Genomic DNA, 25,227 nt, shown 5'->3' on the forward strand with positions numbered 1-25,227 from the left:
ATTAATTTTAAATCTTTTTTATTTTTAAAAAATTCTTTTCTATTTTCTTGAGAGCCAAACACAACTGAAAATTTTCCTATATATTAAAGTTATCATTCATTTTATGAAACCAATTAAACACAAAATTATGACAAAAAAAGCATCATATAAATTACAAAATCATTATTGAAAGAGGGCCAATAAAAAGGAAAAAAAAAGTGGATTAATCAGATGGTTCTCAATGTTCCAACAAAAAAGTACTTAAGACTTAAGTGGTAAGCACATTAGTGCATGAACCAAACACACCAACAAAAATGATGTATTTTTAGACCAGGGACTGACCCACTAAAAGAAATTCTTTATTTCATGATTGGAAGCGCTACTGATACCAAAAAGTAAAATCATATATCTAGAATTTGATTTGTGATTTTACAATGGACTTTAAATCAAAGAGAAAAAGCAAAATTTGTAGTACTTTTAGCTATGTGTCATTAATCCGTCATACATTAAGAGCATATCGTTATGGAATCTTATCGAAGATAACAAACTATTTTAATAATATTAAAAATGTATTTGATAGCGTTTTTATTTATCGCATTTATGAAGATATTTTCTCATTTCCGTTGACTTTTTTTCATTGATTTATCAAGATTTTGCCTATTTTTGGATAAGTATCTACTTATTTATATTGCTTGTACCATTGGTGCAAATATGTGTTCTTTGCATCTTTTATTTTTTACATTTACATCTAAACTTTATATTTTAAAAAATGGAATATTAAAATAAAATTTTAATAAATTTATTAGTCTTAATTATTTATATTCAAATTCCATTTAATTTATTATTGAAAAAACAAAAATCATAAATTAAATACAAAAATATATAAATTTTTAAATAAAATTATAAATATTATATATACCTTAAGATAATTTACTTTCAAATTTTAATAAATTATCATTTTATTATTAAATGCATTTTCAAATTTACCTATTATCATAAAATGTTACACATTATATCAATTATAATATGTGTATTATTATTTTTATATCATTTCTCATTAGTTTTGATCGATTTTCGTTCCTCTGATACTTTATGTCAAAACATTCACTAATATTTTCTGATATATCTGCAAAATCAAATTATCAATATATGTATTAAGAAAAGCCAATGGAGCTTACTTGGGATTGATGTGTTAAGGATAGGATTCCAAAATTTCAGTTGTTTCTCTCTCTACCTTCCTTGGAAGCAAACTAAATAGTAAAAGAATTTTGATTCATGAAACCAAAAACACAAATTCATGGCCTCAGGAGAAGATGACCATGTTCTTCTCTCCATTGCAAACTATTCTGATTTGTATAGTTTTTGAGTAAACAAATCCCTCCCAAATAATTAAAAAGAAAAAGAAAGAAAACAATCCTATATAACTTCACATCAAATGCTTTTCTTGGTAATCAGTAATGACTACTCCAACTATACCTCAAACCCCCATGTAGGATTATGTACATAACTTATGGAGCTCCATAACCGCTTGTTGGTTAAAGGGCACACCTGTGATGTCTTGTTCTTGCGCATATATATATATATATATATATATGGAGGACACTGTGCTTGTTGATGCCAAGCTTATCTTCTTGTTTTTGATTCTGTTGTTCGGGTTGGTGGCGATGGTTGTGATCCACCACCAAGTGCAGCAGCAGCAGATTCCACATGCGTGAGAAGATACTCATAAATTTTCTTCCTCAGCCTGTCGATTGTCTCAGCTGAAATATGGGGTGTGTCGCCTTCATCCTTGCTAGACCCTATCTCATCTAACCAGTCATTTACGCTCTTGAGCTGAGTAAGCATACCTGCTATCTGACCGTTATCTGACAATGCTGAGATGTCCACATCAGCATCCAAGAACCTCTCCACAAATCCTAAGAACCAATCTTGTGACTCCATTCGCAACATTTCAGCCAAGTCAATGGCTTCGTCAAGACCATTTCCTCTGATCCACTCTGTTGGAGGTGGGGGCCTTGGTTTCTGGCTTGCAGTTGGCCCATCCCCTGGTCTGCGTGGAGTTCCTGGTGCAGCAAGCTTAGAGCCAACTGTCTGGCGGGGCTTGGTTTGTGTCTTTGTTGAAGCATTCTTAACAGAGTTCTCAAGGACTAACATGGGTTGATTTCCAGCTAGAGTCTTCTGGTTTTGAGATGGAGCCAGACCCAAAGTGGATTCTTTTCTAAATACACTGAAGGATGACAAATTGGTGGCCAATGCAGCATGGGCCCAGGAAGCTGCCTGTTTACGTCTATCCGAAGTGATCTTTAATGCTTCTTCTGAGGGGTTTTCTTCATGATCTGGAGATGAACCAACTGGGATGGTTTTAGATAGCGAATCAGCAACAAGGCGAGCATTATTCAAGCTTGCATGCAGAGTCAAGAACTGCTCCACAGCAGGCTGTGGGTTGTCTTCTTTAGCAGACGAACTTAGCTCAGAGTATGTGCTGCAAGAGGGAAAACATAATAAATTATTTTGATAAGTTATAAAAAAACAATTTTGATAAGAAAAACATAATAAATTATGTTCACATCGTTTGGAATTTTTTTTAAATACTGCATGGATATACTATTTTTACTCAACACAAGATATCAAACAAGCATTGATGCACATTGGGTCAGTTATTGAAGTTTGAAAATTACAAAATAATTACCATTTTGTGGAAAAATAGAACAGATTAACAATCATTAAAGGCCTGAGGGCTAAGGTAGCTTCTCTCTAAAAAGTTACAATGACTCGTGTTTAAGTACCATTTCAAAGCTGATAAAAAGCCACTCTGAACCCTTTCCAATATTAGCCCATTTCCACCCCTAAGAAGTTGCATGGCTCTGTTAACTTTTATACTTACTCTTCAGAAACAAAATTATAGTCTTAGTAGTGTTAACATTACCAGGTATATGAAGAGGCGATGAAGAAATTATCAAAGATAATTATCCATAGAGCATAAAACTTCCAATATGTCTCCAAATTTCTTTCAACTAAAACATGAGATCAGATGTATAAAAAGCTAGGTTTCTCCTACTTCACCTTTAGTAGGACATGAGCCAAGTAGAAGAAGGATGAGAGTAAGACTCAAGGATGCAACATAGACTTAGTGCATCTCAATGTTGGAAGTTAGAATGGTTTGAGGGTTCCATTTTGAGGCTATAGTAGGGAGCTAGTCAGCTAGGTGACAGGCATCAAACATGGTTCTTAAGGGTGATCTGCCAGTGCGTGTGAGATACATATCATTCATTCAGAGGAAAAAAGAAAAACCGGCAGCTTGATTTCTTGGATTCTTGTTTCCTCCAAATCCATCCTGCCCTCACTTCAAACTTGGGCGGTTCTTTGTCCCAATGACATAACTCTTATGAAGAAATTCTTTAACTATTCTTGTTCTATATTTTATTGTCATAATATAAACTACCCAAAGTGTGACTTAAATACCAATCGATTAATTAATTAATTTAAGTTCCTTCCCCATAGGGATTAGCATTTCAGGAAGTCAATATGAAAATTGTTTGAATGCAATAGTATAAGAAAGAGAAAGATGCATGCAACAAGAAGAGAAATCAATAGTTCTCTTGTTTCCTATCAGAAAAATCAGCGTGTATTAATTCGCCCAAGCACATAATACAATACCTATGACATAGATACTAAATTTTGACTGGACTGCCCTGGCTCCTTACAATTTCTCCATGCAATAAACACCCACAAAAGCACATAAACACACTTCAACACATACATAATTTTGCATAGCCAACAGCTAGCAACAAATGTACACATATCCTCATGTCTGGACTCTGAAGAGTTCCATGTTTGACCCAATGGGTGTGTTTGATACACAGGAAAAGCAACATGAATAAGATGGGAATAGAAGAGAATCACAATACATGTGGAAGAGAGGAATCAAAGTTCTGGCAAGAGTAAGATTTGATTTCCATAAGAATGAATTTTTTTTTATTCCTATTCTCATTCTAAGGTCCAATCCAAACATAGTAATGAAAGGCAAATGGAATGAATTTTCCATTTTCATTCTCTATTCCCACATTCCAAACATGTGCTATGCGTAAGAGCAAAAAACAAATGACTTTGTTGCGGAAGGAGACTACTATACCAATTTAGACATCAAAAGAACATATTTCAAATCCACACACACAAGTTGGTTAAGTTCAAAGCATAAATGTGTGAGATGGAAGGAAAAATACCTCCTTCATTGAAAATTTTATGTTCATTAAGATAGAAAATTTCTCAAACTTGTTAAGAAAAAGGGAGAATTGTTTGGATCTTGCTTCAACTTCCATGAAATGAAATTTTCAATATTTTAGGTCCCAAACCCTGCATACATCTTATGGTTTGTTATATGAGACAAATTTGGTTCTGATGTTATTCCATGTAGGAGATTTTTCTAAATCCATATTCGTGCTATTTTTAATTAGCATGAGGGAGGGAAAAAAAGGGAAAATCATCTATTCAACTATCTACTACAATGCATTTATACCAACGTTTAGCATTACAAAAAAGCACATGTTGTCCGATCTAAAGAAAAAAGGCACATATTTGATCCAAATATTAAATCACAACAACCTAGAATTCCGAATGGCTTGAAAACATTTGCCCCATATGGTTAGTTAGACTTTGTAAAACTCTTTTTTCTTCCCTTTTTATTTTCTCGAGGGGATATAAATGGAAATTATCATTCCAAAGTGGATGCCAACAACCAAACTCTATCAACACAATGGTAAACAATCTCAAACCTACATGTCCACTTAGATTTTCTTCTCTAGTTAACAATCCAACTCTAAATTTACTTCTCTATGTGCCAATCCATGTTTAACATGCAGGAAGTTCACAGTTTCAACTGTTACACGCGAAGCTTGAAGCTATTAATGCATGGGGCTTCTTCCAAATACCCAAGTGACCACGCTAAACCTTATCAACCTCTAAACTAACAGGAGAACCAATCATGTATTGTTACCCAGGTAACAACAACAATTGACATTGACATAAGGAGGGTGATATGGCCATCTCACTACAGATGAAAGCTACATGTGGTAGGTGCAAGCGCATGTGTCTGACACAGAAAAAGATGCTTGAATAGAGTTTCCTTTTATAGCATGGGACAAATCTCAATTAATAAATGCTTTAAAGTTCTTCCGGGCTGGAATCCTTACAGCTTATCAGATAGTCATAGCTACCTGTTAAATACTGATCCTAAATACTGTATAAAATTGTTTTCACAGCTAGATCATGCCAAACTTTCAGTAAGTTAAATCACCATTATTTTTGGGGTGTGCTTGATGGTCAGTCAGACCTGATGGCCAATTCATTGCAGTATCCAGAAAACTGACTGATCTGATCCTAGAAACTCCAAATAGGGGAACAAATTTTAGTTTGACGCAACCCAATCATTCTACTCAGCACTTCCTCATCAATCCTTACGATTCATGAAAGCCATGACATGTCCGACTAATGAAATACAAGGCCCACCATATGAGTGATGATTAAACTCGTTGATGCCAAAGAGATTTAACCAGGGAATATCATTAGAAAAAGAATAAATAAATAAAAAGAATGCGATGAAACGGTTTTGTGACAAATTTTAGGGTGCTTTCACATTTATTGTAAATATTGCTCCTCCTTGGTTAGTATTACCTTAAGCATCGAAGTAAGCTCTCTGCAGCAGAAGCCTCTTGCATGGCCTCTATGGCAGATATTTGTGCAGCATCTCTGTGCTTCAAACTTCCTGTTAAAAAAATATGAAGATATTTTTGATAAATTTCTTCCATCATAAAAAAATTTTACAAATTATTACAAGGATCAGAAAATTGAGATCCATATGTAATATATCATGAAAATTAAAAATAAAAAATAAAAATAATAAATAAAAACCGGAAATCCATAAAATCTCAGGCACATGAAATGAAAAGATCTGCTCCTAACAGACAAGAAGTGACTATGCCAACAGTCTAGATGGTTAATTGGTAATTTTCTTCCGGACAAATGTGGAAACTTCACTGCCCAAAGTCAAGCTATTACTACAACAAAAACCAAATTACTGTAGGAAATAAGGATCATTCAATTTGTATTTTTCGGGATTCTTCAAAATGATGATTCATCCAATAGTTATATTGCAAACCATAGATTGTTGGCATAGTTTCTCATCAAAAACACCCATACTATTTATTTAAGCAGTGTAAAATTTGTAGCTTGAAAATTTTTCCATTAAGAGCTAAGGAAATTTGTCAAGCATGAAGGAATGTAAGAGTTATACCTTTCCGAGCTTTGCAAGAGAAGATGGAAGTGAGGACCATGAAACACTTCCTTCTGTTAATCTCTTACTATTCGGGAAAACCTTGACCAAGTTTCCTGGTAATACATGATTATTAACCTCCGATGATTTCTTTCCTACAGTACTTCTTTGTTTATTTGACTTTTCAACATCATCCAAAGCCCCATTTCCATTCATTTTCTTTGTAGACATCTGTGCCTTACTGTCATCTTTAGATGACTGGGTAGACATCCGAACTTTACTCTCCTCTTTAGATGGCAACCTGTCACTCAAGAGATTTTTTCTAGGAACCTGGCCAATATAATTTAATCAGACAGAGTAGACATATCTGAATTACAGAATATGAGATAGAGATGAACTATAAACAAATGAGATGTATTCAGAACCTCAAATATGATTTAAGACATTGGAAGAAAAAAGAGCAATGGATGGATTAGACAATGGTAGTGCAAAACATATGACTTTCAAAACCATTTTGAGCTCTCGCACAAAATCATGGCAAAGAAAACATGAGGACGTTGTTTAAATTTTCACAATCCAATACAGCAATGATAGCTGGATAAATTATTTATCCCAAAGTTTCAAGGATCCTAATAAAAGAACCACCTCTAGAGCAAATAATTGAAAGAGGATGGTGGAAACAATAAATATATGGCAGAGAAAGGGAATAATATCCGTTATAAACTCACCCACACTAAAACGCTTGTATTTTGAAGGGCTACATTATCATTTACATTCAAGACAGTTCAATCATTTGCATTTTTCAGTATCAAAATTCAGTGATGAAAATGAGGGGAAGAAAGAAACCAAAAGCTTACAGAAGAACTCCGAGTTTCAGGCTTCAGTTCATGCTTGGTGGCCCTTGGTTTTGAAGTTTCTCTATTCTTCACCTCTATACTCCCTTCCCAGCTCTTTCTGAGAGCCTTGGGCCCCAACTCAATCCCATGAACTGCATTTCTCAGCAGGCTTACAGGCCCCTTCTGCCTTGTTGGACTTAGCCCTCGAACAGAACTTGCCTTTTCCACCAATCCAGGCTTAGCTGTGGCCCTCTCTCCTTTGATCTTTGCCTGCTGCTTAAATCCATTTGCAAATTTCTCAAAAGAAGTTGGTAATGAATAGCAACTTGTTGGGGACGAAGGGATCGATCGCGAATTCGAAGACTTCAATCTTGCTAATGTTTCCTTTTTATCTATAACAACATTCAAAGACTGTTTTGACAATTGAGACTTTGATCTACTTAAAGATGGCGTTTTTTATCCCCCTGCTCATCCTTACCAATACCATTTGATCTCACTGCCGTGCATTTCTCCTTATCCCCAACACGATTACTACTCAATACTTTGGATGGCGATTTCACTTTTTCCACAGGTTTCAATCCTAAAGAAGAATTGTTGAGGAATCCAAGTGAATGAGTAGCAACAATATCTTCTGGGCTTCCAACACAAGGGTGTCGGCCAGGTACAGGCCTAACCCCATGAAGAATGGGAACCGGGGAAGCGGCTTCAAGCCGTTCCACATGTATGAACTGACCCAATTGAATCTTATCACTGAGAATGAGATCATCATGTTCATCAGGAAGAGAGACATATGTAGCATGTGAAGAATCTGAAACCTTGAGATAAAACCCTTGATTTGGAAAGAGCTCACCACCTGCAAGTGCAGGAACAATGCTCACAACTTGCAAGAGAGATGACCTGTACTCACCAGCAATCTTTATATCTGTATTCATATGCTGTAGAAGCTTCAGAAGCACACCAGGAACAAGAGTTGCCATTTTTGAGACCTTCAATATGCATTACTATGAAAACCCAGATGAAGAAATCCAAGATTTCATACAAGAACTCAAGAGATCTCTATGCCAAGATTAAAAAACAGGTTTCTTCTCAATGCCCAGATTGAGAAAACCCCTTTTTCCTCAGCCCCGGATTGAGAAGACTCTATTCCTCTCTATACCCATGAATTTGAACAGGTTGCAGAGAGCGGAACAAGAATCACCCGCTAAACCCTGATGAAATGAGCAACAAAAAGAACAACTTCAATCATACAAACCAAACACACATTAAAAAAAACTGCATTTTTCAATATGCAGGTTAAAAAAATCTAGGTTTCTGGCACTACTAATAATGGTGTACATATAATGCAAAAAACCGACAGATTACACACCAACCCAGATGAAATCTATAATAAAATAAAATAAAAAACAGCATTAATCACCCATTTCCAAGCATTGAAAAGAAATCCACGGTTCAAGATTCACAAATTCAGAGTCAAATGTTGAAGCTCTTGGAACCAAACAGTAACAATGGAGCAGAAACTGAGAAAAAAAGGACAAGAGAAACTCACCTGCCAGATGGGGAAAGTGCTCAAATAGACACACAACCTTTGGCAGTTTATGCAAAACCAGACACAAACCAAAGGCAGTGTTCAGCGAAAAAACCCAAATGGAAAAGAAAGCTTCAATCCTTGGAAATTATTGATGGGGTACAGACTAAAAACAGATGAGCAATGAATGATTAGTAAGAAAATCCAGATGGGTAAAAGGCACTTTTTCTTTAAGATAAAGAGGAATAATGTGAAAGAAGACCAGCCTTCAGAAGTGTCTGAATCTGGACGCATGTGCTGTGGTATTGAATTTTGCAAACAGAACCCACAACAAAAATAAAATAAAATAAAATCCCAAAAAAAAAAAAGCAAAGAAAATAATTGATGCCAGGCTCACACTCAGTTCATGATTGAGACAAAGAGGAGTCAGAAAGACTTGCCACATACCCACAACACAAATAGAAGCTGACCCACTTTCCGGACCTGATTGGATTTCCAGAAAACCAAAGGGAAAATGAGAGAAACTGATAGAAAATTCCAATATCTGATAACGAATCTTATCAGACAATAAAATAGTCACAAAATAAATGATATTTCTATAAAATATTGACGTCCTTTATATTATTAATTTAAAATTCTACATATGGTGGACATTTTTTCCCTTCTTTTTCTGGGTTTTTGAATAAAAAATTATGCATGAAAATGGGTGCATGTGCAATGCAGTGGAGTGTCGGCTACCTGAAAAGATGTCAGATCTGATGCAAATTGCGTAACCAAAATGTGACAGACATTAGGTGGTTGAGGACCCACTCCAACCCTACTGAATTTTTTTTTTTTTAATTTCAAGAAAATAAATTTTTCCATAAATATATTAAAAACAAAAATTTAAGGTGTGGTTGTCAATAAATTTAGTTACACTTATTTCCTTCTTTATTTTTTTTCTCCTAATTTTTGCACTCTTTGTATTAAATTTTTTATTACAAATGTGTAAAAATCAACTTGAATTTCAATGAATATCATCGATTTTAAATATTTTTTTTAATTATAAATCAAATATAAAATATAATCTTATAATAACTATTTTCGAAAATAATTTTGAAAATTTGTTTTTAAGAAAATTTTTAAAAATTATTTTTTGATTTTTATAAAATAAAAATCTGTTTAGAAACTTAAAATGTTTTAAATTTGTTTTTAATATTTTTAAATAAATTTTAAAAATAATTTTTATATCTAATATTTTATTTTTAATTATTATAATTATTTCTTAAAACAACCCTTGAAAAATAAATGAAAATAAAAGAAAACGATTAAAATATATTTCCTAAAAATGCCAAATTTTTTTGTTCTTAAAATCAAAAAACAAAAAATAGTTTTTGATTCTCAAACATATTTTCTGTGTTTCTTGTTATGAAGAACAAAAAACTATTCTTAAAAATACTTTCCAAATACATCCATCATATTGAGCTGAGTTCACCTCTATCAATCATTTGTTTTTATTATGATTAAGTGTTTTCATAATAATAGGTTTTCAACAAAATTAATTTTTTATAGTCATTGAAAAACAAATAATTATTATTTTAGTTCAAATAATTAAACCCATGGGCATTGGCATCTCAATTATTTACTTCTTACCCTAGTAGCAAACATCCCTTTAGGAATTTTTTTTATTTTATAAATATTATATAATTTTCTTTTTGTAGTTATCAATATGATTGGGTTTGGACTTATATGCAATAGGCTTAGAATCATCCTGTTGTGACCAAAATTTAGCACCAATTTTGATTCTATATATGTCTTTTATTCACTTCTCTTCTATAAAAGCTTTATTTTCTCAAAATGTATGCTAAATTTTTGGCCTAATTCAAGCTAATTTCATTACATGAGCTTAAATAGAGGACAAGAGGGAAAATGGTTGACAAAGTTTTTTTTCTTTTTTTCTTTTTTTATACAAAAGTCCTATTTATTTACAAATTTGTCCCATGATCCAAATTTAATTACTTGTTAAAGACTCCACTTGTATTAATATTAATATTAAGGTATTAAATCATTTTCAATTTTTGATTCTTAAATTCTAAAGAAATATAGACTAAATCAAAGTTTAAAGACAACATTAGGTTTGCAAATAAAAACCCATAAATGACTTCCCAATTGCCAACTTGTGAGCCAAAATTTTTTAAAAATTTTAAAAAATAATAATTAAAAAAAAAAACCCCAAGGTCAACCCTAGAAGAAAAAAAAAAGTAAGAAAAATCAGAAAAGGGGAGATTCATGATGAGTCAGTGACAAGACCAAGTCAAATCCAATGAGTATTATAGTGTTAGATCCAATATGATATGATAAAATTTAAGGTGTTGGAATCCAACACATTAAAAATGAGAAGAATAAACTTGCATGTCAAACAAAACCCTAATTCATCTTTTTTTTTTTAATTATAGGCTTGACCCAACTTATTTTAGTATTATTCTTTTTTTATTTTATTATTTACATATAATTAGGTTTATATGCATGTCATTTCGAAGTATTTTCCTCTTCAAATATAAGGAAAAAAAAAGTATTTTCTTTTTCTTTTGTTAATTACAATTTTGAGAAAATAGAATAAAAGTATCACCCAATATTCTTTATTCGAACTTTTTCAGTTTTATTTAAGAAATTTTTAAATAAAGAAAAATATATTAGTATTTTCCTTTTATTTTTTAATATTTTTCTCATATTTTCCATAACATCCAAATAGAAGAAAATATTCTAATATAATTATTATATTAATTTCACAACAATAAAAAATAAAAAGCAAAAAACAAATGCATATACAAAATCATTTGATATTATTCAAGGGGGTGTGCATGTTTTTTAGATTTTTTTTTTCAAAGTAATTCATAAAATATTAGGTTTGGGCCTAACTATAGCATCCAACGATACTTTTTTTATGTGCATCAAAAATGCATAATCGATCAGATAATATCACATATATATTTTTTGATCTTATTATTTATACTTTAATTATATTTTTTATATCCTTATAACTTGATCTTATTTATTTATATTATTATTCAATAATTTAAATTTCACCCCACATATTTCAATGTTTGGGTCTCTTATTTGATCGACACCCTTACCCTACCTTAACACTTTGATATAAGATTATAAACATGAAAATTAAAAAAGAAAAGCATGTAATCATGGAAAAGCTCCCACATGTAAAGAAAAAGCTTAACCAACCCATCACTTAGTGACTCATGACCTAATCATACATATATATTTTTGTTTTTGCCTCTAAAATTGTTCCACTTAATTCTTACTTTAATAATCATATAATAAAATACTAAAATAAATACCCAAAAGTGGTTGTAATTATTCCCATGCTTTATAAAGTTCACTAAAGCTAAAAGCAACAAGTTTAGGTTCTCCCTTCACTCATTAGCAACTAATCTCCAAGCAAAAAGGTCAATGGTTGTTGGGTAATCAATAACTACAACAAAATCTACATGTTTCAATCCAAGAAGATTTTTTTTCATCACACTTGCCCTAATTGTTTGATTAATTAATTAAGAGAATCCTTTTTTTTTTTTTTAGGGTCAATAAGTCTTGATTTTTTATATGGGTTTGGTAGTTAGGTGAAAATCAACGGTCAAACGAAATATCGTTAACAATAATTAAACATTACTTCATCGATTAATCTTTTTTATAATTTGTCAAGTTTTTCATCATTAGCCGTGTTTTGAAGAGTAAGTACAAAAAATAAATCATGATGAATGAAGATATAATTTTTATGAATAAAAAATTTTGATTAAAAAATATGCTAAGAAGTTCTTAATAATTAAAAAAACATTTGGTGTTACATAGTAATATCTTATAGTCTTGATTATAATAGTTTTTAGAATTATTTGATTAAAAAGAATAAAATAATTTCAATGTTTGAACTTAAATAAAAAATTTAATTTTTACATAAATATCCTTTAAATTTGATTTATTTTCACATAAATTTGATTTATTTTCACATAAATTTGAGAAGAAAATGTTATTTTAACCATAAAAGAAAAGATAAAGGGAATTATGTTAAAAATATATATTTTTTACACTTAAACGAGGAATGGGTTAAGGAAAAATGTATTTTCCTCCCTACATAAAAATAAATAAAATAGAAAATAGCAACTTTAAAATATATATATATATATATATATATATTTTTTTTTTTTATTTCATGCACTTTAAAGTTATAGTTAATATCTAAAAGTTATCAAAGATGATACAGGATGATATATAAAATTTAGATTTATAAAGTTGAGTTTCTAATTTATTTTTTTTGTTATTTTTTCTAAGCAAGAGCATGAAAACACATTTTTTTCCACTTTTTATAATATCGGAATTATTTTATCCTTTCTATCAAATAATTTTAACTATAGAGTAAAAGTAACTCTTTTTATTGTAAAATTCATTTTGCATATAAGATTTGTATTTTAAAAATAATAAATTATAATTTTAAAATAATTTTTTTCATTTCCTTTAGAAAAAAAAGTGTTTCCATTCAATCATAGGAAAAAAAAAATCACAAAATAGAATCCCAGATTTATAAAATAAAATTTTCAAACAATTATCTAAAAATAATTAATATTTTTTACATTTTTTTTTGTCAAAAATAATATATTTAATCATTCCAATACTATCTTTTAATGATATAAATATTGTTTTTAATCATGTACTACCTTTAATCGATAATTGCATGAAATTTTTAAAAAAATTTGGAGAGTTTTATTTCATGATTATTTTTATATGAGTGCATGAAAACCCATTTTTTATTTATCCAAGTTCATGTTTTTATCCAAAAATCATTTAAAAATTATGTTTAGTACTTGAAAGTTGCTTGCATGATCAATTTTTATTTATTTTTAAATATTCTTTAATCAAATTTTCTAGTTTATAAATATAGAAAATCACAACACGTCATTTGATAAAAAAAAAATTAAAAAATTAAATATATTATCTTTCAATGAAATGGCAATTTACTCCAAGGTACGAAAAGGAAACTTCAAAGGCAGAACTTTTTGAAAATTACAGTTCAAAGAGAAAAGGACATTTCATTTTCTCAAAAATTGTGAAGAAAGTAACAAGATTGTATAAATGTAAAGTCACTCAATAAATTTTATCCATTTTTAAATTATTTATAAAAATATTAAATATTTGTATGTAATTTAGAAAATACGTATATTTTAATTTTTAACACAACCATCTAAAATCTATAAAACTTTCAATTTTCAACCTTTACCTTTATAAATAAATAAAGTGTCCAGGTATTGGTTTTATTAAAAATATGGTTTTATTAAAAATATTCCAATATAAATATTTCAAAATATAGAATCCGTTAACCAAAACTCACGCACACATGAATAATTTTTTTTTTTAAAATATAATATTTTTATTGTGATTTAACGAGGATCTGTACATGCATAATGTGTACCAAAGCACACGAACAAAAAATAAAGAAAAATATGAGATTTTTAACCCGATTTGATAATCAATATGATTGATATGTCCACAATGTGTACCAAAACTTAAAAATTCACTAATTAAAAAGAGTTCAACCCGCTAATCGAGTAGTTTGACCTCCGACGTCTTAAGTAAAACACAATAAAATTGATTCAAACTTAACAATTCAAAGAAAAATAAAAATGAAAACCCTAAAACCAATTTTGAATTTAAAATTACTTACAAGAAGTATAAAAATTCTTTTTTTTTGTAATTTAAAAAATCCAAACACTAACACAGAATAAGAAGGTAAATTTATAAAATAATTAATATTTGATGTATTTTTTAATCAAATATAGTATCTTTAATCATTCAGGTACTACATTTTAATGATTAAATATTACTTTTGACCATATTGTGCCTTTAATCGCATGAAATTTAAATTTTTTTTAAAGGGTTTCTATTTCATGATTATTTTTATATGAGTGCATGAAAATTCATTTTTTTTCCTTATAAAAGTTCATGTTTTTATCGAAAAATTATGTTTAGTAGTAGAAAGTTGCTTGCATAATATGATTTATAATTTGTATTATAAAGCTTTTGATAATTTTGTCTTATTTTTATTTTTTTTACTATTTCTTTGATCAATTTTTCTAGTTTATAAATATAGAAAATCATAACACGTAATTTGATAAAAAAAAAATTTAATTTAAATATATTCTCTTTCAATGAAATGGCAATTTACTCCAAGGTACAGCTCGGAAAAGGAAACTTCAAAGACAGAACTTTTTGAAAATGACAGTTCAAAGAGAAAAGGACTTTTCATTTCCTCAAAAGTTGTGAAGATAGTAACAAGATTGCATAAATGTAAAGTCACTCAATAAATTTTTTCCATTTTTAAATTATTTATAAAAATATTAAATATTTGTATGTAATTTAGAAAATACGGATATTTTAATTTTTAACACAACCATCTAAAATCTATAAATTTTTCAATTTATAAATAAATAAAGTGTCTATTAGTATTGGTTTTATTAAAAATATTTTAACAAAAATATTCCAAAATGTAAACTTTATTAACAAAAAATATGCATACAAAAAAAAAAATAAATAAAAACATGCACACATAAACAAAAAAAATAAAAATAAAAATATAAGATTTTTAACATTGTTCGACTCTCAATATGATTAGTACAAATCCACAAAATGTACCAACACTAAAAGATCCATTAATAAAAAAGAGTTCAATTCGCTGATCAGGTAATTTGACTTCTGACATCCTAAATAAAGTACAAAAAATTGATTTAAGTTTAATAATCAAATAAAATTTAAAGAAAAATAAAAATAAAAACCCTAAAATCAATTTTGAATTTAAAATCACTCACAATAAATATTAAAATAATTTTTTTTGTGATTTTAAAAATCCAAACACTAACACAACCATCCAAAATCCAAAAATAAAAAAATAAAATATTTATAAGTACTATTTTTTTTATATTAAAAATAGTCATGGTTGAATATTCCAAAACGGAAAGTGGAAAAGCCCAAAACCCTAAACCAATTTTCATTTTTTTAAATAAAAAAATATTATGGTTTAAATTAAATTTCCGACGAAAATGCATGGCATGGTGATGGTATGGTGACGGTGACACCCACCTAAAAAAACCAGAAATAAATAAATATTCTCACATACGCAATGATGGAGAGATTTATGGAGAAAGCATGTGAACCACCGACTTGTTTGGAAGTACACCACCCTGGGATGAGTAATGGCTTGACCATTGCCTAACTTTGATTCAATTACCTTTTAACATCTTCAACTAACTCAAGTGGATCAATTGCTCCTATATATTGACCTTCTCAAATATTGACCCCAATTGCCTTTCCAACATTATCAACAATAGGATTCTTGAAAATTTGATCTTAATTCCCTAATTATGTTTTATTTTTCCTTAATTTCCTTATTATGTTATACTTAGGCAAAAACCCAATTGCAAAGGGAACACTGTCTTCTCCTTACATTAGAATGAAACATCTGCTTAGTATCATGAATGAACATAATGATCATTTCCAACGTGCTAAAGTAGATAATGAAATGTCATATTCGCATCTTCACTTATTAGCTTCACTACGTCGCTTATTGACTTTACTTCTCCATCTTAGACTTTACTTCTCCATCTTACATCATTATAAGGACACTTTCTAATACTTAAACAAGGATAATTGCTTATAACTTAAAGTATATTCGACAGTAATTTTAAGAAGTATTTTTAGTTTTTTTAATTCTTAAAAGATAAAATTTTTTAAATATTAAAAAAGTTAAAAAAAACACTTTATAAAATCATTGTCAAACACACTCTTAAAATATGTTTGACAATGATTTTAAAAAGTGTTTTTAGTTTTTCTAACACTTAAAATATTAGAAATACTAAAATCATTATCAAACGCATTTTTAGTATCATTTTATTAGGTATCCTCTACATTCTATACAAGGTGCTCATAATATAACACTAATGCTTTAAGTCTACATGAATTGTGCTTTAAGTCTACATGAATTGGGGACAATGCTCGATGGGCCCAATTGAGCTTGATGCCCCTTGGTAGTGGCTTAGCCTAACCCACCATTGAGCTTATCTGATAAGCTTGAAGGTTTTAATTAGTAGCTAACCATCCTCTGTCTGTCTTAGTAACTCATTTCTCTTTCTCACCTTATTTATCTCTTATAACTTAATTAGTTAACATCAATGAGGCTAAATATATTAATTTACTAATTCAAAATTAAAATTTTAAATGAATTAAATAATTAAAAAATATAGTAAATTTCTAACTAATTTTAATTGTAAGCATGAACAAACCTGATAAAACCAAACTCTTTTGAAGGTGGATCCATTGATGGGAGGACCCTGAAGACAAACAGCATCTATTTACAGTATCTGAAATGGGGAAGCTTAAAAAGATTTTGGATGGCCAAGAGAGTAAGAGAAAGCAAGAGTCAATTACCAGAGAGACAACAATGGCCAACCTGCTTCTCTTCATGTTGGGAGCTGTCTCCACAAAGATGATGGACAATTAAAGAAAATATGGATAATTCAAGAAGAAACAAAATCCAAGCTAATCAACATTGAGCTGGGAAATATTGATTTTCTATAGCAAGAACAGAGCCTCAATGGAATTTCTAAAACTGGATAAAACCTAGTTTCATGGGAGGAAAAAAATATTCAACACAACTAAAATGACATTTCTGAGCATTGAAAAAAGGCTCTGTCCTCTGCAATGGAAACCCGAAATGGAAGATGCATCACGAGTCATACTCAGTTTTCCCAGAAGATAAGAGACCATTCTTTATCATCTAATCAACTGTTGTGCTAAGCTGTCATCCTATTTCTGGTTCCTTTTATGATCTTCACAATAGCCGGCTGAGGGACTTGATAAGCAGTTTCAAATTGCGTCTTGTAGCCTCATCACCCGTGAATCCCAAAATATCAGAGCTTATATTCTGCAATGGTGGAAGGACAACAAAGAAAAATGTGGGAAAGTTTAAAATGTAAATGAGGAGGTTTTGTGAATCCAAACATAGGAAGAAGCTATAAGCTAAGAACTGACCTCAATGTTCTTCAAAGTGAAAATCAGTGTGTATATGGACTTTTGGATCAGCTCGGTGTTCTCAGGAGTCAAGATAGATGAATGCACCCTTCTGCAGGGGAAAAAGAGAAATACTTGCTTATTTGTTAGGTATAAAGAGCTGGTACATAGAAATAAATACATTCCATTTGTTATCCATTCATCTCCAAAAGCATGTGAAATGATGTTTTGGTCTAGTCACATAGTGAATGTAAACATGCTTAAATGAGAAAAAACTCATTTCAAAATTCACCCCGAAACAACAATTGAAGTAAATTCTGAACTTTGGCACTCCAAGCTGCATTGAAATGAGTTTACATCATAGCATGTAACATGTCAGATTTCAAGACACTATTACAATGGTGATGGTTATATTAATTGGTAGTGCCACAGTGCTGATGAATTTAGATGGTGGTGGCGGGTGACAGTGGTGATGGAGAAAACCAGAGTATGGAGGGGTGGTTCCATCTGTGGCACCATTGGGCAGTGGTAGAAGTGGGGTGCAGGTGGCAGAAGCTAGTTGGCATCTTCCACAACCTCCAAAAAACTTTGCCAGGATGGATGCCATCCTCTAACATCATTATTAAATACCACACAAATATGACCAACTCAAAACACATCAAAAGGAGCATTTTACCTCAATTCCTCGGTGGCTTGTGTTAGGCTTTTGGTTAAACTCTCAACTTCCTTCAGCAGTCCGGTATCACGAAACTCAGTCACCAAAGGTTGAACATCTTCAGCCATGGCTTTGATCTGAAACATCACTACATCAAAGATAAAAAAAGCTGTGCATGAGAATACGTCAAGTGTTTAAACTTCACAGGCAAAAGAGGTCATGTTCAGATGTCTTTTTTAGAGTTTAAATAGTGGTGGTATCAAATACACTAGCATTGAGTAAAAATGAGGATTTCAAGCTCCATCACACAGCTGGCCAGCACACATGAACACACTGCCAATTTGAGCAGTTCCTGGTTCCGACAAAATGCCTTTTCCCACCCTTGTCGCAATCACCAAACAGTCACCCATTACAGAACCAACATGACAGTAAGAAGACAGCGCCATCACCTCTCTCAGAAACCTAAGGAGCTATTCTATTTTACCAGTTTAAATTTTCCACTGAAATGAAGGCAGTAATATACCACAATGTGGTTTGCTAAGTAGTGACAAATCAGTAATTGCAACAAATGTTGCAAACCCAATTTGGGAGGCAAGAAATCAGCTCAAATCCGCATGAGCTCAGAACATGTCAAAAAACATCAAGATATCTAGGATTTGGCCCATCTTCATTGATCTCAGCTCTGCTTAACTAGTCACATTTCTCTAGACAGCATCACAAAAAGGATCAGGGCAAATCATATGATGGATCCTGTCTAGTACATCAATTGAATGAAGAAGCAACTTCGGCAGAACACTTCTAATAATTCAATTCAAGAATGCAAGAGTGGCAGATGTATGGGTGGTGAAGGACAATCAGGGTCATTGGAATCCCTGTTCTCGTACCCTTTTAAGATTGGAATCTAGAGACAGTGGGTCATTTTATAGAGTGCATTCATTCCACGGGAGTCCTAGGGAAGGTGTGGACAGGATGGTTTGGTCAGGAGTACACTGAAGTCTTATTACAATCTTTTGTACACTGCAAGAGCGAAGGTCTTTCTCACAAAGGAGGTGTGGGGCTTTAGTGCACCTTTGGGGGCATGTTTCTTTGTTTGGGAGGCTACTCAGAAGAAGATTATCACTATTGACTACTTGATGAAGAGAGAGCAGGTTGTTTGTCAATAGATGCGGTTAATGTAGGATTTCCAAAGAGTCACCAACTCAACCTTCATTGTAAAAAAGCTAGGTTGTTATGGGATTTGATATTCACCATGTAAGGGTTTCAATGGGTTCTTCCTTAAATAGTTAAAAATCTCCTTTGGAGTTGGTACCAATGGGGCTTGAAGAAAAGATGGAGAAATGTGTGGAAATTGGCTCCAATTCTGGTGCTTGTGAAAAGAGAGGAATGGAAGAGTTTTCAAAGATGAGTATCAACCATATTAGATGTTGAAAGAATTCTTTTTCAATTTGTTGTTAGAGTGGTCTAAAGCTCCTATGGGGTTGGAGTATTGCTCTTTCTTTACTTTTATTTTTTATTTTTTTTAATAATAATGTTTTCGGTTGAGGCTGTTTTGTTGCTATTTATGTCTTTTCTCTTCTTTGCCCTGTACACATGAGATGCACTCCATTTTCAGTTAGACACTTTACTAACATCATACTGTATTTTCCAACAAAAATTAAAATAATAATAATCCAATTCAAATACTTCTTTCCTTCAAAAAGTTCTCAGAGGTTTTTAGAACATCCAAAACAATTGATTGAAATTGAGAGTTAAAACTATCAATTTAAGATGTGAGCCTTGATTACTAGAAATTACTGCCCAAATAACATCAAAGTGGAATTACACTCAATTACTTATACTGAGTATTCAGTAATAACTGGAGATTCTTTTGAAGGTTAAACAGCCTTGATAACCAAGCAAAATCAGATGTTGATGACATCTTAGGAGTTCAAGGTATAAGAACTGGAAGTTGTTGCTGCACCTTTCTAATAACCTGGCCTTCATATATTGTTTATTGTAAATTTAACATTTCCAAGAGATACAAAGACATGACCATGAACCAGTGTGGAAACGTTAGAAGATAAACACACCATTTCAAAAAAAAATAATAATAATAAGGCCAAGAGAATGTTTTATTTAAAAACAAAAGCTAACCGTGTTGTTGAAATGACCAAACTTCATAGCCAGTTTCTACCTGTAGGTGTTTCAGATCTTCAATTTGGTGGCCCATAAAAGGAGGAAAAGACACAAAGAAAAGTGTGTAATTTTCCAGTTACTTGGGGTTTAAAATAGGAAATTGTTGTAAAGGTCAAGTTTTCCTTTTTTTTTCCTTCCCTTTTTCACTTTTCAACAACCAAACAAAGCTGGAAGGAAAACATTTTACTTTTATTTTTTATTTTTGGATGTGCAAGAATGGGAAGAAACCTTGTGCCCATATGGACTACCTAATCATGTTTTTCTGGACCAAAAATGAAAAGAAAAAATCTCAAACAAATTAAGAACCTCCTAAAGATGTCGTTAATACCCTAGTGTTCCCCAGCCAATCTAATCAGTAAAAGGAAAGCGAGGTACCCAGCACCCTGATATTCTCTGAAGGCCATTTAATCTTGTATGAGCTCTTTGTGAATGGTGGTCACTCAGAAGTTTTAAAAAGACGCGGGTACTTGGATACTGGGAAAATAAGGCTCCCAAATCAAGTCCCCAGAACATTAGCAAAATAAAGAATGGATACTTTGCAACTTGATATCATGTTTAAAGATTTGACAGAAAATATTGTTTTGGTGAAGAAAAGAATAAATTTTGCATATTTCTCAGTAGCATCATTCTCCACAAAGTTGGATCATCGAATAAATTTTGATAGTAAGATGAAAAATTCAATCTCTTCACCCAACACCCCATCTTTACCTAATAAATATTCAGAGTCTCAGAAAAGGGCATATTGATGCTTTTGATCTATGAATAAGTTCTGAATAAAACTCTTTTCAGGACCCTCCCACAGTGGCACAGATATCTTACTGGAAATGTCCAATCCCACACGAAGAACAAAACATCTGAAGTTCCTACTCTGTTTTGCATACCTCTTTGATTGTTGATCTGTTCATTGAACGTCCCTATGAAAAATGGGAGGTCACATTTGGTAGTTTAACATGGTATCATACCTCTAGTCTACCAGAGGTCTGGAGTTCAAGTATTTCACTCTATTCATTCCCTCTTACGATCTGTGATCCATTGTTTGCCTTCTCATGTGTATTGGCCTACTATACATTGTTAGTCTATTACCTAAGAACTTAAGCTTTTGGGTCAATTAGTAACTTAATATTGTAAGACGCTACTAGGTAGGCTTTCACATTACTGAAAAAACATATCCAGGGAAGCTAAATATCATCAGAGAACTAAATAGTGACAGAAGAAGTTTCCTATGATTGTTATAACAACATTCTATCTGGATATCAAGAATCATTTGCCTGTTCAAGATTCTGGATGAATTTTTAACACAAACAGATGAGACATTACCCATTCTAAAACAGCAGTCAAATGAACAGGATACTTGAAATTCAAAGCATCAACTAAACATGATAACAGAAGATCACACCTTTGCAAGCAACGGCCTTGCCTCTTCAACAATAGATAAAGCTCGTTCGGCCATTGAATAGCCTTGGGCAATACCAATTTCTTCTACTTCACGTCCAAGACGGGTAAATATCCCAACCAATGCATCCAAGCTTACCCCTTGATATCCCCTTATCTTTTGCCTGTCGCAAACAATTACACCTTCTTTAGCGCAATCTGGATCAAGAGGTCCAACTGAAGGTGTAGGAAGTGGATCTCGGGGTGTAATATCAATCAAAGTTTCCATGAGAAGCCCAGACTGATTCACCTCAATCAGTGAATTTTGGGGTATGATTATTTTGTCATCTTCAACCTACGAAAATATGATGTAAGTTAGAGAATATGAAGAATTTACAGTAAATAAACTCTTAACCATGATTCAACTATATCACTACCAAGATGTAGATAAAATGATAAATAAATAAAGGTTTGGTGATAGCAACAAAATTTTGGAATATAACATACCTCAACAACTGCTTCAATGCTTTTCAAAGAAGGATTAACTTGAATAACATTGCCAACAGTCACCCCTCTAATCCTCACCGGTGTGCCTTTGCATATGCCACAAGCCTGAGTGAACTCAAACACAGCTAGATACTTCCTGAATTTAGACCGCAACTGAAATCCCCTCAGCCAAGCCAAACTGAGAACAAGGAGAACTGCACCTGATACAAGAAAAAGCCCTACCCCACCTTCCCAAATACTCCTCCGACCAAAGCCAAAATCACTCAATGGACGTAATGTTTGCTTCCACACATTCCGAGGAAAATCCAATATAACTGCAAGTGGATTCTTTGTTTTTGAAGGAGAGGGCGGTTGAGAATGTCCTGCATCTGCAGAATTAGCTCTCACTAGCAAGAGTTTCTTTCTTGATCTTGGTGGAAGACAAGGCATGAAATTTCCAGAACCCCATGGGAGGGTAGCCAATGCTGAAGATAGTGCAGCAGGGCATGTTGGAACCTGAACTATTGGATTCCCAACCATCATTTACACAATCCCAGTTGAATCAATGTCCTATATCGGTAACACGGTTGATATAATCTAGGCCACGATCCTAAATTTCACTTGTCCTGAACCATAATTGATGTGAGAAAGAGAAAAGAAAAGAAATACATTAATGCTGTGAATCCAAATTAGCCACACAACAAGAAAAAACTGCAATCTGAAATGTAAATCACAGGCAACACACAGAGTGATGACCCTGAACACTCTTGCACATTAACCATTAGAAATGAGCTAGGTCTGATACTAGTCTCAAGATACAGAAACTTTATCTACAATCAATAGGGCAATGAAACTTGAATTATGCATTTCAGAAGCTATAACCTATAATTGATTAAAAATACAAGTATCATTACCAGAATATTTAAAAAGATCAAATACACACTCAATACAAGTATTATTACCAGAGTATTTGAAAAGATCAAAATACAAGCTCAGACCTTAGAAATTAAAATCAGGCAAGAGAGAGAGAGCCACAGAACAAGTCACTAATTCTATGCTGGCTACTAAGATAACTCAACTTAGTCCCTATTTGGACTGGCAAATTACATGTTTTAGTAATTTTATTTAAAAAAACTTCTAGCTTAAAAAATAGCTTTAAATGGAAGTGAAGACAATGTTACTTGTCATGGAAGCACTTTTTTAGATTATATGGGAAAATGTTTCATGTTTGATGAAACTTTTTTAAGACCATGAATCTACGATTGCCATTTGTAGCTTCCATCCAAGGCTAAAAGTAAAATGCTATGCTTAACAAAATCTTAAGTAAGCTAAATAATTTTAGACTCTGTTTAGACTTATTTTTTTATAGGCAAATAAAGTGATAATGTTATGTAAAGGGCCAAAAGAAATAGCACACCAAAGTACACGGGACGAAAAAATGCACTCCAAAAAAGAGGGAACACAAAAACTAAACCCTCCGTCAGCAAGAGCCCAACCAATCTACAAAATCAATTATATGTTCAAACTTGTTTTTGAGTTTTAATAGAATCAAAACAGCAGAAAATACATTTCAGTTGATTCCAAGTTTAACTAGGGATCCAGGAACATAAGAAAGTAGCTCAGAACAGCATTTTCTAAGAAATTTGACCACTGCCATGATTACAATTATTAAGGAGTTCAAGGATTCAATACTTTTTCTCATATATTTTCCTCCAGTTTCTCGGCATCCAGACAGATTACCTAAATCAACCTCTATCAACAGTCATAATACTAAATAAATTGACACAGCCCAATTCCGAATGGGTTTCAGAATTAGACCAATTGCATCTAAACAAAACCATGTTGATTCATCATCAAATCTTCTAGCTAATCACAAACACAAGCAAACACAACAACAGTAATAACAATTGCGGGTCCGTTTGGATGCTGAGAAAGTAGAAAATAAAAATTAAAGAAAAAACGCAAATATGAAAAATAAATAATAAAAAATATCTTGTTTTCTTTGATTTTCTTGGCAACCAAACACACGGATATGAAAAGCTTGAATTGAGTGCGAGATTAGGGTTTATGGAAAGGAGGATTTACCTGGAGATATGGTTTTAGGGTTGAAGCTGCGGAGGGCATTTTCGAACTTTCAGCGGATGAAACCAGGAGTCTCAGGTTTCTCCGACACGGGAGGAGAGAGGAAATTAGAAGGAGATGCTGATGATAAAGGTCGCTCTGATGAGGGTGTTTTTCGTAATTGTGCCCTCCACACATGAAATATGTGCTCTAAGCCTCCGACTAAAGTGATTGCTACTTTATTTTTCACTTTTTTATTTATTTATTTATGGGCAAAATGTTTAAGTAAACTAAAAAAATATTTTTTATTATATATATATATATATTGCCTTCTTATGATATTTTAAATTTTCTAAAAATAATATTAAAAAATTTATTAAATCACCCAATTTTAAATATTTTGAGCACTATCTAACCATCGATCATGTTTAGAGTTTGATAAAAAAATTAGAATGCATTTGACAATGTATTTATCTAAAATGTTTTTAATAAAATTATTTTATGTTTTTCTAAAATATTGCAAATAATTTTTCAACATTATAAATGATTTTTTAAAGTTTTAAAAATATTTCTTAGATTTTATTAAATACTTGAATTTTTTTTTTCAAAAATACTTTTTAAACTAAAAAATACTTACTAAAATTATTATTAAAAAAAATTTTAAAGTGCATTTGAAAGTGATTTTGAGAAGTATTTTTAATATTTCTAATACAGTTAGATATATATATTAAAAGTGTTTTTTATTTTTCACAATACCTTATATAACAAAATATATGATATTTTTTTTACTAGTCACCTTTATTTTAAAATTAAATATTCATCCCATTCC

The 25,227-nt window shown here is 31.6% G+C and overlaps 1 protein-coding gene and 1 pseudogene across 2 annotated transcripts; both read right to left on the bottom strand.

Moving 5' to 3' along the window:
• Window positions 1-1,230: 1,230 nt before the first annotated feature.
• Window positions 1,231-9,030, bottom strand: LOC117914639 (annotated as a pseudogene).
• Window positions 9,031-17,070: 8,040 nt separating this feature from the next.
• LOC117914788 (protein TRIGALACTOSYLDIACYLGLYCEROL 2, chloroplastic) lies at window positions 17,071-24,529 on the bottom strand. 2 transcript variants are annotated; one of them, XM_034830255.1, is made up of 6 exons: window positions 24,423-24,529; window positions 22,359-22,963; window positions 21,877-22,206; window positions 18,327-18,442; window positions 17,672-17,762; window positions 17,071-17,564 (listed from the first exon to the last, which is right to left on the bottom strand). In XM_034830255.1, the coding sequence occupies exons 2-6, from the start codon at window positions 22,878-22,880 to the stop codon at window positions 17,472-17,474; spliced, it is 1,152 nt and encodes a 383-aa protein (XP_034686146.1). In that variant the 5' UTR covers window positions 22,881-22,963; window positions 24,423-24,529; the 3' UTR covers window positions 17,071-17,471. The 2 variants fall into 2 exon arrangements, with proteins under 2 accessions (XP_034686146.1, XP_034686147.1); XM_034830256.1 differs by lacking the exons at window positions 17,071-17,564; window positions 17,672-17,762 and having other exon boundaries at window positions 18,366-18,453.
• Between the last annotated feature and the right edge of the window lie 698 nt (window positions 24,530-25,227).

The sequence above is a fragment of the Vitis riparia genome, chromosome 5 (assembly GCF_004353265.1).
Source record: "Vitis riparia cultivar Riparia Gloire de Montpellier isolate 1030 chromosome 5, EGFV_Vit.rip_1.0, whole genome shotgun sequence".
NCBI lineage: Eukaryota > Viridiplantae > Streptophyta > Magnoliopsida > Vitales > Vitaceae > Vitis > Vitis riparia.